The following is a 12,925-nucleotide window of genomic DNA, read 5'->3' as shown; positions in this document are numbered from 1 at the left end:
TTTTATTTATGTGCTTTCGGTTAGATTAGATTATTTATTGCATTAAAACACACAACACTTGTCTACCTTAGGAACTTATGAAGCCTGCTTTCGTGAAAAACTTGATGAAATCTTGGCTCATATTCTGATAACACATGAGGAAAGCTGTATGAGCCCTAGGAAGGGAACCTATTCACTAATCAGAGGTCAATCAATTTATTGCCAAGCGAGCAAAACCTGTTTAAGGAGAAATGCCTTCAAGGAGAACCTCCTATAAGAAATTAGCTCCTATTTAAGATACACATGAATAAAACTACGAAAATCTTGTGCAGCCTTAAGAATATCAAGCCTATTCTCTGAGAAATTATGAATCGTGATCAGAAATCTTTCCATTGGGCCATTGGTTATTCGTGTATATAATTTTTCGAAAAGATACTGGAACATTTTTCATGTTTCTATTAAGGTAAACAGTTACCGTATTTCTTCCTCCTTTTTAGCACTAGCTTTTTAGCACTAGGGTCTGAAGGTTTTAAAAATGTTCATTTCCCCCTTCCCCTGTTGTACATAATTTTCCCCTCTGAGGATTAGCTTACTAGTAAACTCTATTCCCTTGATTATTTTTATTTTTATTCAGGGTATTCAACTTTTATTTGCATTTCCTCCATTTTATTTTTCCTTTCATTTATTGTATTTTGCGCAGATTCTTCATTAAGCTGCCCCTGACACGGCAGGTGCTCTCACACATAAGAAACTTTCCAAAATGTGATTTCACCGTACTTTTGTTAGTTACGTTCCAGCTCTTTTTAGTCTTATCTATTGCTGATGTGTTCGATCTTTTGAAATCTGAACCTTTTGTTCGCTCTTCCCTTCTCCTTCCTTTCTCCGATATCCCTATTGGGAACTAAAACTCATTCTGTGACGTGTCCTGGGCTTTACAAGGTAACTGAACGGGATTAGACGGCTTCATTTATCATCAGATATTGGCTGAATGTCCGTCAGATATAATAATTAATGTATGTTATTATTAGTATGTATTCTTATTAAAATATATATCTTCTAAAGGAATACTATTGTGATAGTTACAGCTACTTTTCATTTTTTGTGTTCTTACTGAAGCCACTTTCTTTGAAAATTACATTTCCCGCATTATTTTTCTCTCTTGGTTTTTGGGCAATAAAATTAGTTAAAAAAGGGAGGGGAATACGGTAATTAATTGCTAGTTTAAAATCTTTTTATAAATTCTTCATAAAAATAGTAGCTACATGAATCTCAGGAGATATTCCGTTCGTGTCTCGCTAACTTAAATTAACATTCAGTTTACATTCCCATACATAAAATAGCACTTAACGTAACAATTTGCGAAAAGCAAGGTGCGGTGTCTGGTTTATGTGGGAAAAAAATAAAGCTTGGGGCAATTACGGTCGCCTTTTAGAATCGTACAGAATGTAAATAACGCTATAGTTAAGAACCGGATACAGAGTTGAATAACTAAAATGCATTTCTAAAAGAAATCTTTAGTTATTCATTCTTCCAAAGCTAAAGAATTAACTTTTAATAGGAAATTTAATGTAATTTTTTAAAAGCATATTAGTTAAACGCACACTTAATGATAGAAATATTATGAGTGTTAACATTATAATGGAGTACATCATCTATTATAATGCTAATAACATAATACAATTTCTATTCTTTCGTCTACGCTTTTCTGTATGAAGAATTCCTTTTAAGTTTCTGCTCCTTTTAAACAATGTGTAAGCAACCTTTTACAAATACTACTAGAAATATATAATACTAAATGGAAAAAAAATCTGTTAAATGCGTTCGAAAAACATAACATTGTTAAAAGCAATTTATATAGTATTTCCGATTTATATATATTTTTTATTTCTCAAGAAGAGTAATTGTAGTTCCTGTTTTTTTAAGAATTGTAGCTAGATTTATTGATAATAATATATACGTAATTAAATTCCCTTTGTTTTTTGCTGCAAATGGGTATTAAAATAATCTCAGACATCGGTTTCTTACTACTTGCTACCCTTTAATGCTCTCTTACTTTTTATATAAAAATTATTTTTATATATTTATTTTAATTAAGAAAACGAACGGGTAGCAAAAAGTTAATACTTCATTTTTTTAAAAGATGTTCATAGCGAAACAATAAAAATAATAATTAAGAAGGGTTCAAAATGTATTTATTTTTACTTTGCTTTCGATTTTTTATTTCTAAACATCATTAAACCTTTCCTAACTGTCATTAAACATTTTAACTGAAATATTCGTTTTATTGAGGTCCATAAGAAGCATTCGTTAAGAAAAGAACACATTTGAGATTTCATCGGACTTGTATCACCAGTATCACTTTGTGATTGATGGCTTTGGGTGCCACATCCTGTTTTCTGAAAAGAATTTTGACTTCTTATTTAGTATCTATCTCTTTTAATTCTTGAAATCTTCTTCCCGATTTTGCTTAACGTTTGGTTTAAAAAAGATTCTAGAAAAAGTAATAAAAGATCTTTACCGTTACTCAAATATTTTTTGTCACATTACTATAAAAATAAATCTCAAGGCTCAAGTATGAGAAAGCATGTATTTTTACTGAATTTCATTTGGATTGCCTTCAAGAGGCGTATTTTTAAAAACTGTACTCTTAAATTTGTTTTATATCTTAAACGCAGATTTCAGATTCTCTTACCATTAAGTTTGTTTTTCCTCTTTCTTATTACTTTAATCTGAATGATTCGAGAGGTGAGAGATTTAAGAATTTTTAAGTTTTGGATTCGAAAAAATTTAAGATTTGTCCCATTTCTAATCAAGAATAGTGCACCTATTATTTTAAAAAGGATGTTCTACGACGTGGCAAAAAAATATCATGCTATATTGTTCTAAATGGTCGATGAATACAAGTCACTAAATGTCGCAGAAGTTTTGTGATTTTTGTTAAGAGTACATTATGGATCTCTCCAGGTGGCAATACGATCACCCTACCTTCAAAGATAAACGTGAAAAAGAAATGTCTAGTTAGTTTTCATTCCAGCTGTGTTATTTAACTCTTTATTAAATTTAGTGCTGCTTTCGTAGAACTTTCATTTCATTTCGTATGATCTGATTGTAATATAAAATTTAAATCGTCTAGTATTCAAACTCTACTATGCAATCTGTATATAGGTAAGTGATAAGTGACGGAGGACGTTAGCAACACCCCTCTACCATAGCGGTTAATTGGTATAGCGCCGCGTCCCCATTGTCTAGAGCACCCCAAATGGTATGGGGAAGGGTGAGGTGCCACATGAACCCCTGACACCAGTCACCGATTTAAAATACAGTGTCATACAAGGACCTTGACAGATAGTACATTGCCATACAATAATATTTTGGTTCATACACCATATTACAATTGAGGTACATATTACGTATGATGGCGTATTACAAATAAGGTACGTAGTACGTAATCTTACATATACAAAGACAAATACATTTAAAATATGCATATTACATTACATTAATTTGATTATGTGCACGGGAATATTTTATATATAGGAAATTATATTAAGATTTACATGTGATCCAAAAGCAAAATCGTGTTGCAATGGTTCGTATGTCTTACACCAGAACTTATGACATGTAAATTATGCATACATTATACATTATATACACTATATTGATACACTATACTGATACATTATACACTATGCTGCTATATACATTGTACTGATATATTATATACACTATACTGATATATACACAATACTGATATATTATACATTTAGCTGAAATACATAGCACAGTTGACCTTTTATTATATATACATGGTTTTATACTATAGATTATTTAATGCAGGCTGACCATTTATACACCAATATACTCACAATAACTCAATGTGTACTCAATATATGTATACATTGTTATAATTGTGCATGTTAGAAATAGCACGTAATATACTCTGTCTTGTTTTGAATCAACCTTAATAGTATGTTTGTTGGCTGCTGCACACCTTTAGGCTGTTTGACACAGATCTGTGCCAAGCGCAGAGAGTTTATCCATTGCTTTTGTTAGTTTGTATATGAAATGACGTTGCTTTATAAGAAATTTACAGAACGCTTTGCGATTGGTCTGCGAGATAGGTATATGTAGTCCAGTTGTTAGTGGACATGTTGTGACATAGTGTTCCGGAGTTCCCGCTTCTCTGCAGCTGCATATATCCGTCTCACTGATGCCGCGTTTGGCAAAGTACTCCGGGAATGGACCATGCCCCGTAGTGTAGCGTATGAGTTGTGGATTACTTATAGTCCTTCCCAGATCAGCATATGATAGGTGATAGTACTTTATGCGTCCTGTCTCTCCTTGGTCCCATTCTTCCTGCTATTTAGACCTAGCGTGGAGTCTCAAGGATTTTTTGACGTGGGAAATGGGCCAGGGGATGTTGACTGGATCTGAAGTTTCACCTAGAGCCGCGTCCTTAGCTAGACTGTCTGCCATAGTGTGGACAACTTTTATTTTACTATAATCATCTTCTAAGCTATTTTCTCCCTACTTTTCAAGTGCGTGCGCAGTGTAATTTGAAAGCACGTTCGGATAACAATCGGAAAGTCCGAAGTTCGAATGGCGATTAGGCCACTGCACATTTTTCAGATCTCCTGCATCGAAAAAAACCTAACAGACTCTACAAATGGCTCCCAAATTAAAGAAGGAAAAAAGGTGATCGACAATAATTTGTCACTGCCAGTATGTTGCGATTGAGTCCTCTTCTCCCCAGTCGCCCTATAAGGGGGCAATTGCAAGGTATTTTCTTCATTACCGCTTTCCTTTGTGATTTGACTGGAAAGCCCATCCGGCTGGTAATTAGAAGGCCCAGTGTTCGAATTTCGAGGAAGCCATTTCATATTTTTCACGTTTTCTGCATCGAAATTAACCTAATACACTCTACAATCTCTAATGCATCAGTTGTCGTTAACTTCATTTAGCGATGTTCGCCGTTAATGCAGTGAAAAGAGGATCTCAAGTTATTGAAAAGTTGGATGGCTTCTTGTGCGTTGGAAAAAGCATGTTTACTCATGATACAAAATTGATTCCACATTAATGAAGAACTTCATTCTGCCTGATGTGAATGCTTATAATTAATGCATTTTAATGTAAAAATGTTTAATTGAGCCTTAATGATATACACTATCCAAACTAGCAAACACTAGCAGAAAGAAAAGTGCTAACTTAAATACAGTCATTGTTTAAAACTAATCCATGTTAAATATTTCAATATTGCTTACTAATTTCTGTTGTCAAATGATATTCGTTCAAGAATTGTATATATACGTTCTTAGTAACAATTAGCATCTTCTGAATTCGTTTCTATAAAATATAAATTATATTACTAACACTAAAAATTAACATATTTAGTATGTTAACATTATTAACATACTAAAAAACCGGATTTATGGTTCTGCCGGTAACCACAAATCTTTCTAAGAGAAACTGCTATGAAAAATTGTAGAGATTAGAAAGGCAACTTAGTGAATATTTCTTCTCATTTTTTAAACTGAAAAATATTTTAAACTGAAAGATTTGATAACAATATACTACATATAACAGGAGGCGGTAAGTGTTTCTAAATTAAGAATTCATTCGTTGTGCTTGAGAGAGCCTAATCACTGCCATATGCTTTTAATCCTTGTTATTATAAGTATGTGATGACGCCAGGTCAAAGTTCAAATATGTGTATCTCATAAATAAGGGTTGAATTGTTTAACTTGTACAATGATGTTATCTAGTCTTGTTTTTGGAGTGCAAAAGAGCTGTTTAGCCAATCAGTTCGTCTGTTGTCATAAATCTTATATATAAAATACTTAAAAACTATCAAGTATAATTTCGCTATTCAGTTACTGAATAAGTTAGTAATTGTTTATTGACTAATAAAAGCTTATTTTCGTCAACATTTGTTGCTTAATTAAAAGTAATAATTGAAAAAATAAATAAAAGGAAATGAATTTACAAAATGTCCCACGAAGGGATGACAGTTTTTAAAATAAATTCCTTTTATTTATAACAAATGAATGCTTATTTAATACATCTGTACGTATGAGATGTAACATACTAAGATGTTTTTTATGATACATGTTCTAGGTGTCCTGTGGAACCGACTGTTATCCAGGCTCTTGACAGGCTTCCTGGGTCAAAATCGTTGGTTGCTCCATTCCAAGCATTTAAATTTGCTTCAGATTCTGCTGTCAAATTCCAAATGACTGTTTCCTATTGTTTGGATACCTGCCCACCGGTATGTAAAAGGAATGCGTAAAAAACTATATTTATGCAATATTCAGTTCTATTAACTCTACTCCTTTTTTTTTCATATTTACAAAAGCTAGCAGTTTACGAGGCTAGAGGCCTAAAATAGTTATTTTAAAAAGAAAAATATATAATGATTTTAATGAAATTTCACGAGTCCGGTTAGTAATTAGTAATTACTGAATCTGTGTTTATTGTTTTAAAATCTCATTGTATGTGAATTAAAAATAGAATAAATTTAGAACGAAAATTAAATATTTTAGGCTTCGTTGAATGGTAACAACAGTTGCGCGTGGCAGAAAAAGTATTTCATCTTGGACAGCGGCAACGCGTTTCTTTTAAATCGCTGACACCTTTTATTTAATTTGAAAAACAGATATCCAACGTCTTGCCGAAAGACAACACACGTCTATTACATCTCCTGAGTTTTCTGGTTAAATTTGAAATATACGCTTTGCTGAATGGTAACTCAAAACTGAAATTTTAATTAACATTTTTAAACTCACACAAAATATGAAGTAAATAAAAATTCGGGCTTCGAGGTGCACATGCTCGGGTAGAAGACTATGTATGTTCACAATTTTGCGGCTTTAGGCCTCACCGTTTTTCTAGAATGAATTCGAAGACATTTTCTACATAAATTCGAAGAAAAAAAATATTTTTTTTTTTGCTCAGTGGCAACACACTGCCTTTATATCGCTATCAAAATTCGCACAAAAGAGGAAATAAATAAAAAAGTAATTTAGAAAGTCAAAATTCTGGCTTCGAGCTGCACATGTTCGGGTGTTCTATGTGTGTTCAAATTCAGGTGTCATCGTTTTTCCGCAATGCGAGGAACATGCAGACAAGCATATATACAGGTTCTTTATTATTTAATAATAGACATAAGAATAGTAATCTAACGCAGCAACTCGTAAGATAAATATATTTTACGTATCGTACTGTGTCAGGGAAATAATAATAGCCGTGATAAATATATTTACAGCTTAAAAAATGTTTTTAATATTTGATAATAAATTTAATGCATTCGATGACATCTTAAAGTGAATACGGCAAACTTTCAAAGGTTATAAAAATGATTTTCTTTCCTGCGTTTTGATAACTGTTCTCGTTTCACCTCGTTTATTGCATAGCGGGGAAGGGAAATTTCAATTCGTTATTACCTCATACAAACTATCGACCCCAAGAAAAAAACAAGCATCTTCTTTATTTTGAAATAAAACCTAGAGATATGCATCTGCATAAGATAAAACAATTGTTCTTATTTTTGCCCTACGTTTTATGTTGTTACGCTCTTTAATGGTTTATACGCGAACAATGCTCTTTATTGAAAAAAAAACTCATTTTATGGCATTGTAAATTTTTATTCCCACTTCTCTTTCTTCACTTAGCAATGGAAATTTTGAAAATTTATTGCGATTCCTTTGTATTCTGCAACCGTGTCCGAAATATCAATTCTCTCAAACTCTGGAATCTCTTTGATATTACATGATCCGGGGCAATTTTGTAATGCATCCTGAACGAAACTCCAACCAGGCCGAACGAATTCTCCTGTCAAAAAGACAATCCGCTTTGCTTTTCGTTGCATATCCTCTGAGGTGAACCTCAGACTATATCAATATTCGTCAAGGAATTTTCTGCCATTTGCATTCATTCAATTACAAGTTGATGGGCAGCATTTGTAAGTCTAGGTCAATTGTGGTCTCAGATATTCTAAAAGTGCTGCACATCTTGACATTTTATTTTTTATGATGCTGGAAGCATCTTTAGTGGGGTAATTCTGATTCTTCCAACACGTGCGATATGTCACGATTTATGGGAAAACAGCTGAAACGTCACGCTATCCGAAGACTTTAATTTGTCATCCACATTTTCTAACAGCGCTTTGACAATTAGCTCAACAAAGTGAGCAGTTTAAAGATAATACATTCGATTTATGGATATCAGTACATCACGGGTACACGGGTTGCGCGGTTTAGTAAATCTTGGGGATTATAGAGCATGTTTTTGAGTTTTGTTTCCATTTCCTCCCTTCTAATTTTTACTTTATGTCTGTATTTTTTTGCCCATGTATAACAAACTAAAATACACTGATATCTTAAGAATTATGTAATCAATGTTTAGTGAATATAAAAATATTATATACAATGAAACTAATGTCAGTGGAAGGGAAAAACTTAGTGCAGAGATTAAAATCTCTTAAAAGAAAGAAAAAAACGCGTCTAAGAATTGTAAAAATATTTTATATCGAGCAATGATAAAGATAATACATTCGATTTATCGTTATCCGTACATAAAATCCGTAAAGTAATTGACTTTCAGACAATTTTTTACGCTTTTTAATAGACAATTTGACTTTAAAAAATAGACGATTAATACCTTCAAACTAACATCAAAATATTTTACAGATTGCAAATCATAATAATAAGGCTTATAACATCGTACTGCCTATATTATTGTAACTTTAAAATTTACAGTTTTAAATATATGGAAATAATATCTTACCAGTTTTCCAAAATAAAGGTTTTTAAATCTTAGACTTCCATTTTAAATTGCTTTCAAAGTCACTGCTATCCACAACCTCAAAACAAAGAATAATTAAACTAAACATTTTTATATTTTCCAGTGTTTTAAAACACTGAGTTAGTATTTTTCTGTGTTAAAGGTTCGTATAAACTTTATGAATAAATATTTCAGAAGAACAAAAAAATTAACCAAAAATTTTGAAGCTTTTTTCAATTCCAAGCTGAAACAATTTTTAAGGATGTCTTCTTCATTTGGATATCTTCATCATTTTACGTCTCATGTGTAAATATTATAGCGAATATAAAAAAAGTATGGCAACACTTAACAATCTGTAAACGCGAACATTGATCAGCTGAGCCATGCGAACATATTTTTCCCCTCTTCGTTCTTTCTAATATAAGATAACAGAAAATGCAGTGCTTGTGGAATGCAATTAAACAACCCTTTTTACTTTAATTATCCATTTCTATTTAAGCATCATTTATTGATATTTGTAGTGTGTCAATGAAATATCTTTTTTTTTTTTTTTTTTTTAATTTTATGATAGGCGGATTGTGCAGTTCCACGATCAAGTCATACCCGTTCTTATGGTAAAAAGAGGAGAAGGAGAAGGAGGAGATCTGCCGCCCAGTTTTTCGATATTCTTCCGGGTGACGTTGTTACAGACGTGACAATGGAAAGCCCAATGTTCCTTGTCAACAATCTTAAACCTACTCTGGACGATGAACAGGCAGGACCTGGAGGGCGCTGGGAGCCACAGTTTCAGTTCCAAGACCACTCGGAAGGTATTATTTTTCATGATTTTTCTTAATTCTTTAATGAATATCTGCATTGTTCATAAATGCCTGTATTCATGATTAAATTCCTGCAATCCTGCTGATGGGACAACAAGTATCACATTTTTTTTTACTCCGATTATTTGTTATACTTTGTTGTAGCGACAGTTGGTATAAATACTTCGTCATCGGTTTTTCCCTCTCTCGAATGGCAAGAGGGGATCGCTAGGGCGAACGTTTTCTTCGCTTGTCGTGCATAGCGGTCTCAAAAAACGTTCTTCGAGTTTTTGTACTTTTTTTTCATGTAAAGTATTATAATACGTCTGTAAGTGAATATCACCTGTAAATCTATCTTTCATGAAGCTGCAATTTACTATTGGATAAATCGCTATGAACGATGATCTTTCTATGAGTTTTGAAGAATGAGGGAAACACGCTTTGGCGCCATTTTCTTTTCATGTCAAGACACGAGCCAAAAGACTGACTTTCATCAGACTATGCAGAGCGGCGGAGCGATACAACAAAAATAATATTGCGTTATTTCCATGCATGTTTAGTTGACATTTCGCTCGTCAAGTGCCGTAAAGGAAATTATTCGTGATAATGCATCCAGATATCTGTTTGTTTCTTACTCAGAGGAGGTTCAGTTTCCTATTCTCCTGCTATTCAGAGCGATTCACTTGCAAGAACCTTTTGTGTGATATATGATTAGCAGGCAGCTCTTTTTTTATCCTGTGATGAGTATCAGTTGCTATAATTATAATTAGAAAATAAAAAATGATTCGAGTGTGAACGCAGTTAGTTACTTTGTCACTGTGCAATAGGGTAAGTTATTAAATTGTCTATCTTTATCATTGGGTTCCTATGCACATAATATATGCGCAATTTAATTTATAATTAGATAAGTCTCAGCACATAAAATTAAAGTTTAACGCCTGTTTACTACATTTGGTGCCGTGAACAGGATTCGAACCTGGTAGACTGAAATAACAACACTTCGAGAAAGTAAGTAATTATAAAGAAAAACTTCTTTGTTATTTAATGCGTAAATATATGACAAAAAGGATATGACAGGAATAAGCATAAGGAACACGAAGACTTTACTGTGTAGTAATACAGATACTGCTTGCTGATCCTACTGATCCATTGAAGCATCTTATTGGGACTCTGTTCTATCTTTGCGGAACATGTTCATATAGTTTATATTTTGAAGATTGCATACACTAAAATAAAGACTTGTTTCGTATCAAATATTGCTCACAGATATATTGATATTGTTCCGAAAAATAATTGACGTTATTGTTAAGTTTATAAAATATCTTCGAAACTCGAATTCATTGATAATTGAACTAATATTCTGATATTATTGCGTTAATATGTAAGGTATTTGTGATGTAATTGCCTTCGTGGTGTAATTGGAAGCATACTCGACAGGTCCAGGGTTCGAGTCCCAGAGAGGGTACTGCGTAATTTTCAGGTCTCCTGCTTCAAAAAGTCCTAATGATTCTACAAATGGACATGGGAAAAAGTAGCATTCTGGAGATCCTCTTTCATAGCAAACGCAGTTACCTGAGGAGGGGATATTTTTCTGCTAGCGAAGAGGAGTGAAGGGAGTGTGCGCAGATATGAATTGATTTAAACAGGGATTAATGAGATGCATTTTCCGTTTGTTACATTAATTAGTTCATGTGTTCTTCTTCCTTGGAGTGCAGCGTTCCATTCTCTCTGTAAAGTTTGATTTATTTTTATTGCTTTTTTTAGATAATGGCTTTGGCCATTTTATGATCGTAACTTCGACATTGCATGCAATAGCTACGTCTTCAACAAGAAAGTTGGCTTCTTCGTTTCAGGTATTCCCTTAGTATGCTTTTACCCACCCAAGTGAAATTTTAATTTGGCTGTATTTCTTAGAGGAGATGAAAAATTTCTTATGTCACTGGAGAACGGCGTTTGACGTCTGCTATCGCATGTGACGAAAGGAAGGAGTGTGATCAGTTCGTGAACTCGTTGCATTTACAGCAGACGCCGCTTAATGTGATAGCGGTTAATGTTATCATTCGGATATTCTATTCGAATTGCCCCAATCTCTCCCATTTGTATATCAAAACACGGAAAATACAGGTGATCAACAATTCAGTATAAAAATGTTATAGAATAAGTGTTCCACATGGAAGTAAATTCTCCAAACAAGGTCAAAATAAATTTTAAAAATTCGCAAATGTCACAAAGCAAAGGATTAAGTCAACAATTGGGCAACAAGTAAGGAACGAAAATTTTAATTTTAATCAACCATTTAAAATTATACAAAAAAAAACAGCATTTTGTTTAGTTTGGTGCAGATATTTAATAACTCTTTATTTTGAGGACGATCAGACAAGGTCTCCCTCCTTCACACAGAAGACGATGATAGAAGATATTTCCCAGGGGCTTTCTGAAGCAAAGCCAAGCACGTCACATAATAAATATTCTGACCAACGTAAAGATCAAATCGGTGAAATCCCTATAAATGCTGATATAAGGAACGCCTTCCGAGTATTAAGATTGGGGGTACAACGTCGATCAAAAAATTTCTACAAACATTAGGCACAGTTAGTAAATGAACTTTAGCATAACGCTTGTAGACAGTCCTCAAGTCACGTCTGAATCAGATTGTTTGGCTGCAGATTTTTTCTTGTTGAAAACTATCAACGGGAAATTCGTTAAGTACTGCAAAATTTATACTTTTCAAAAACTGTTTTCTCAACAGTTGCACTTCTATTTCATTATCTCATCTTATTCTTACAACTTATACGTACTCAGTCAACTATCGAATGTTTTATTTAAAATGATTCTAAAATATTCTTTATTAAAATTAAATGAATGTAAATCTAAAACAGAGTTATTTCTCATTTTATTCAATTAATCACTTCTGACTTAACTCTTCATTGCTCATCATCAAACCGTACTTACGAAACGATTTTTAGAAGCGCTGTTTACGAGTTTATTTTCCTTAAAAATAAAACTAATGCTTTCCTAAAATCGATTGTTGGAGGATCTGTTCTTTTTTACATAATAACAGTAGCTATTATATTTCTGAGCTCACGCTTTTGTGCGCTTAATAGTATCACAGTAACTGAAATTGTAATATATATGCAATGGAAATGAGAATACGTGATTTGTTATTATTATCATTATTATTTTAATTTATTTTTTATTAAAGGAGAAATGTGTATTTTTGTTTACTTTTCTGTACTGAGGATAATCGTTTACAGAAACTAGATGAAAAGAAATCGTTTACTGTAGTTGATTTTTTTTATTATTATTTCTTTTCCTGTTAGTGGTACGATTAAGAAATATGCCAGTAGAATTTGACAAAACTAATGTCAGTT

General features: G+C 32.8%; 1 protein-coding gene across 1 annotated transcript in view; it reads left to right on the top strand.

Annotated features, from left to right (window-relative positions):
• Positions 1-12,925, top strand: part of LOC118187447 (uncharacterized) — a 285,905-nt gene that overhangs the window by 264,277 nt on the left and 8,703 nt on the right. The window contains exons 10-11 of the mRNA XM_035357671.2: positions 6,094-6,244; positions 9,329-9,566. Coding sequence (XP_035213562.2) covers positions 6,094-6,244; positions 9,329-9,566 — 389 coding nt within the window. The remainder of the gene's footprint in view (positions 1-6,093; positions 6,245-9,328; positions 9,567-12,925) is intronic.

Source organism: Stegodyphus dumicola, chromosome 10 (genome assembly GCF_044657685.1).
Source record: "Stegodyphus dumicola isolate Sdum_Otavi_A_Nest chromosome 10, ASM4465768v1".
Lineage (NCBI taxonomy): Eukaryota > Metazoa > Arthropoda > Arachnida > Araneae > Eresidae > Stegodyphus > Stegodyphus dumicola.
This window is presented reverse-complemented; position numbering and strand designations above follow the sequence as displayed.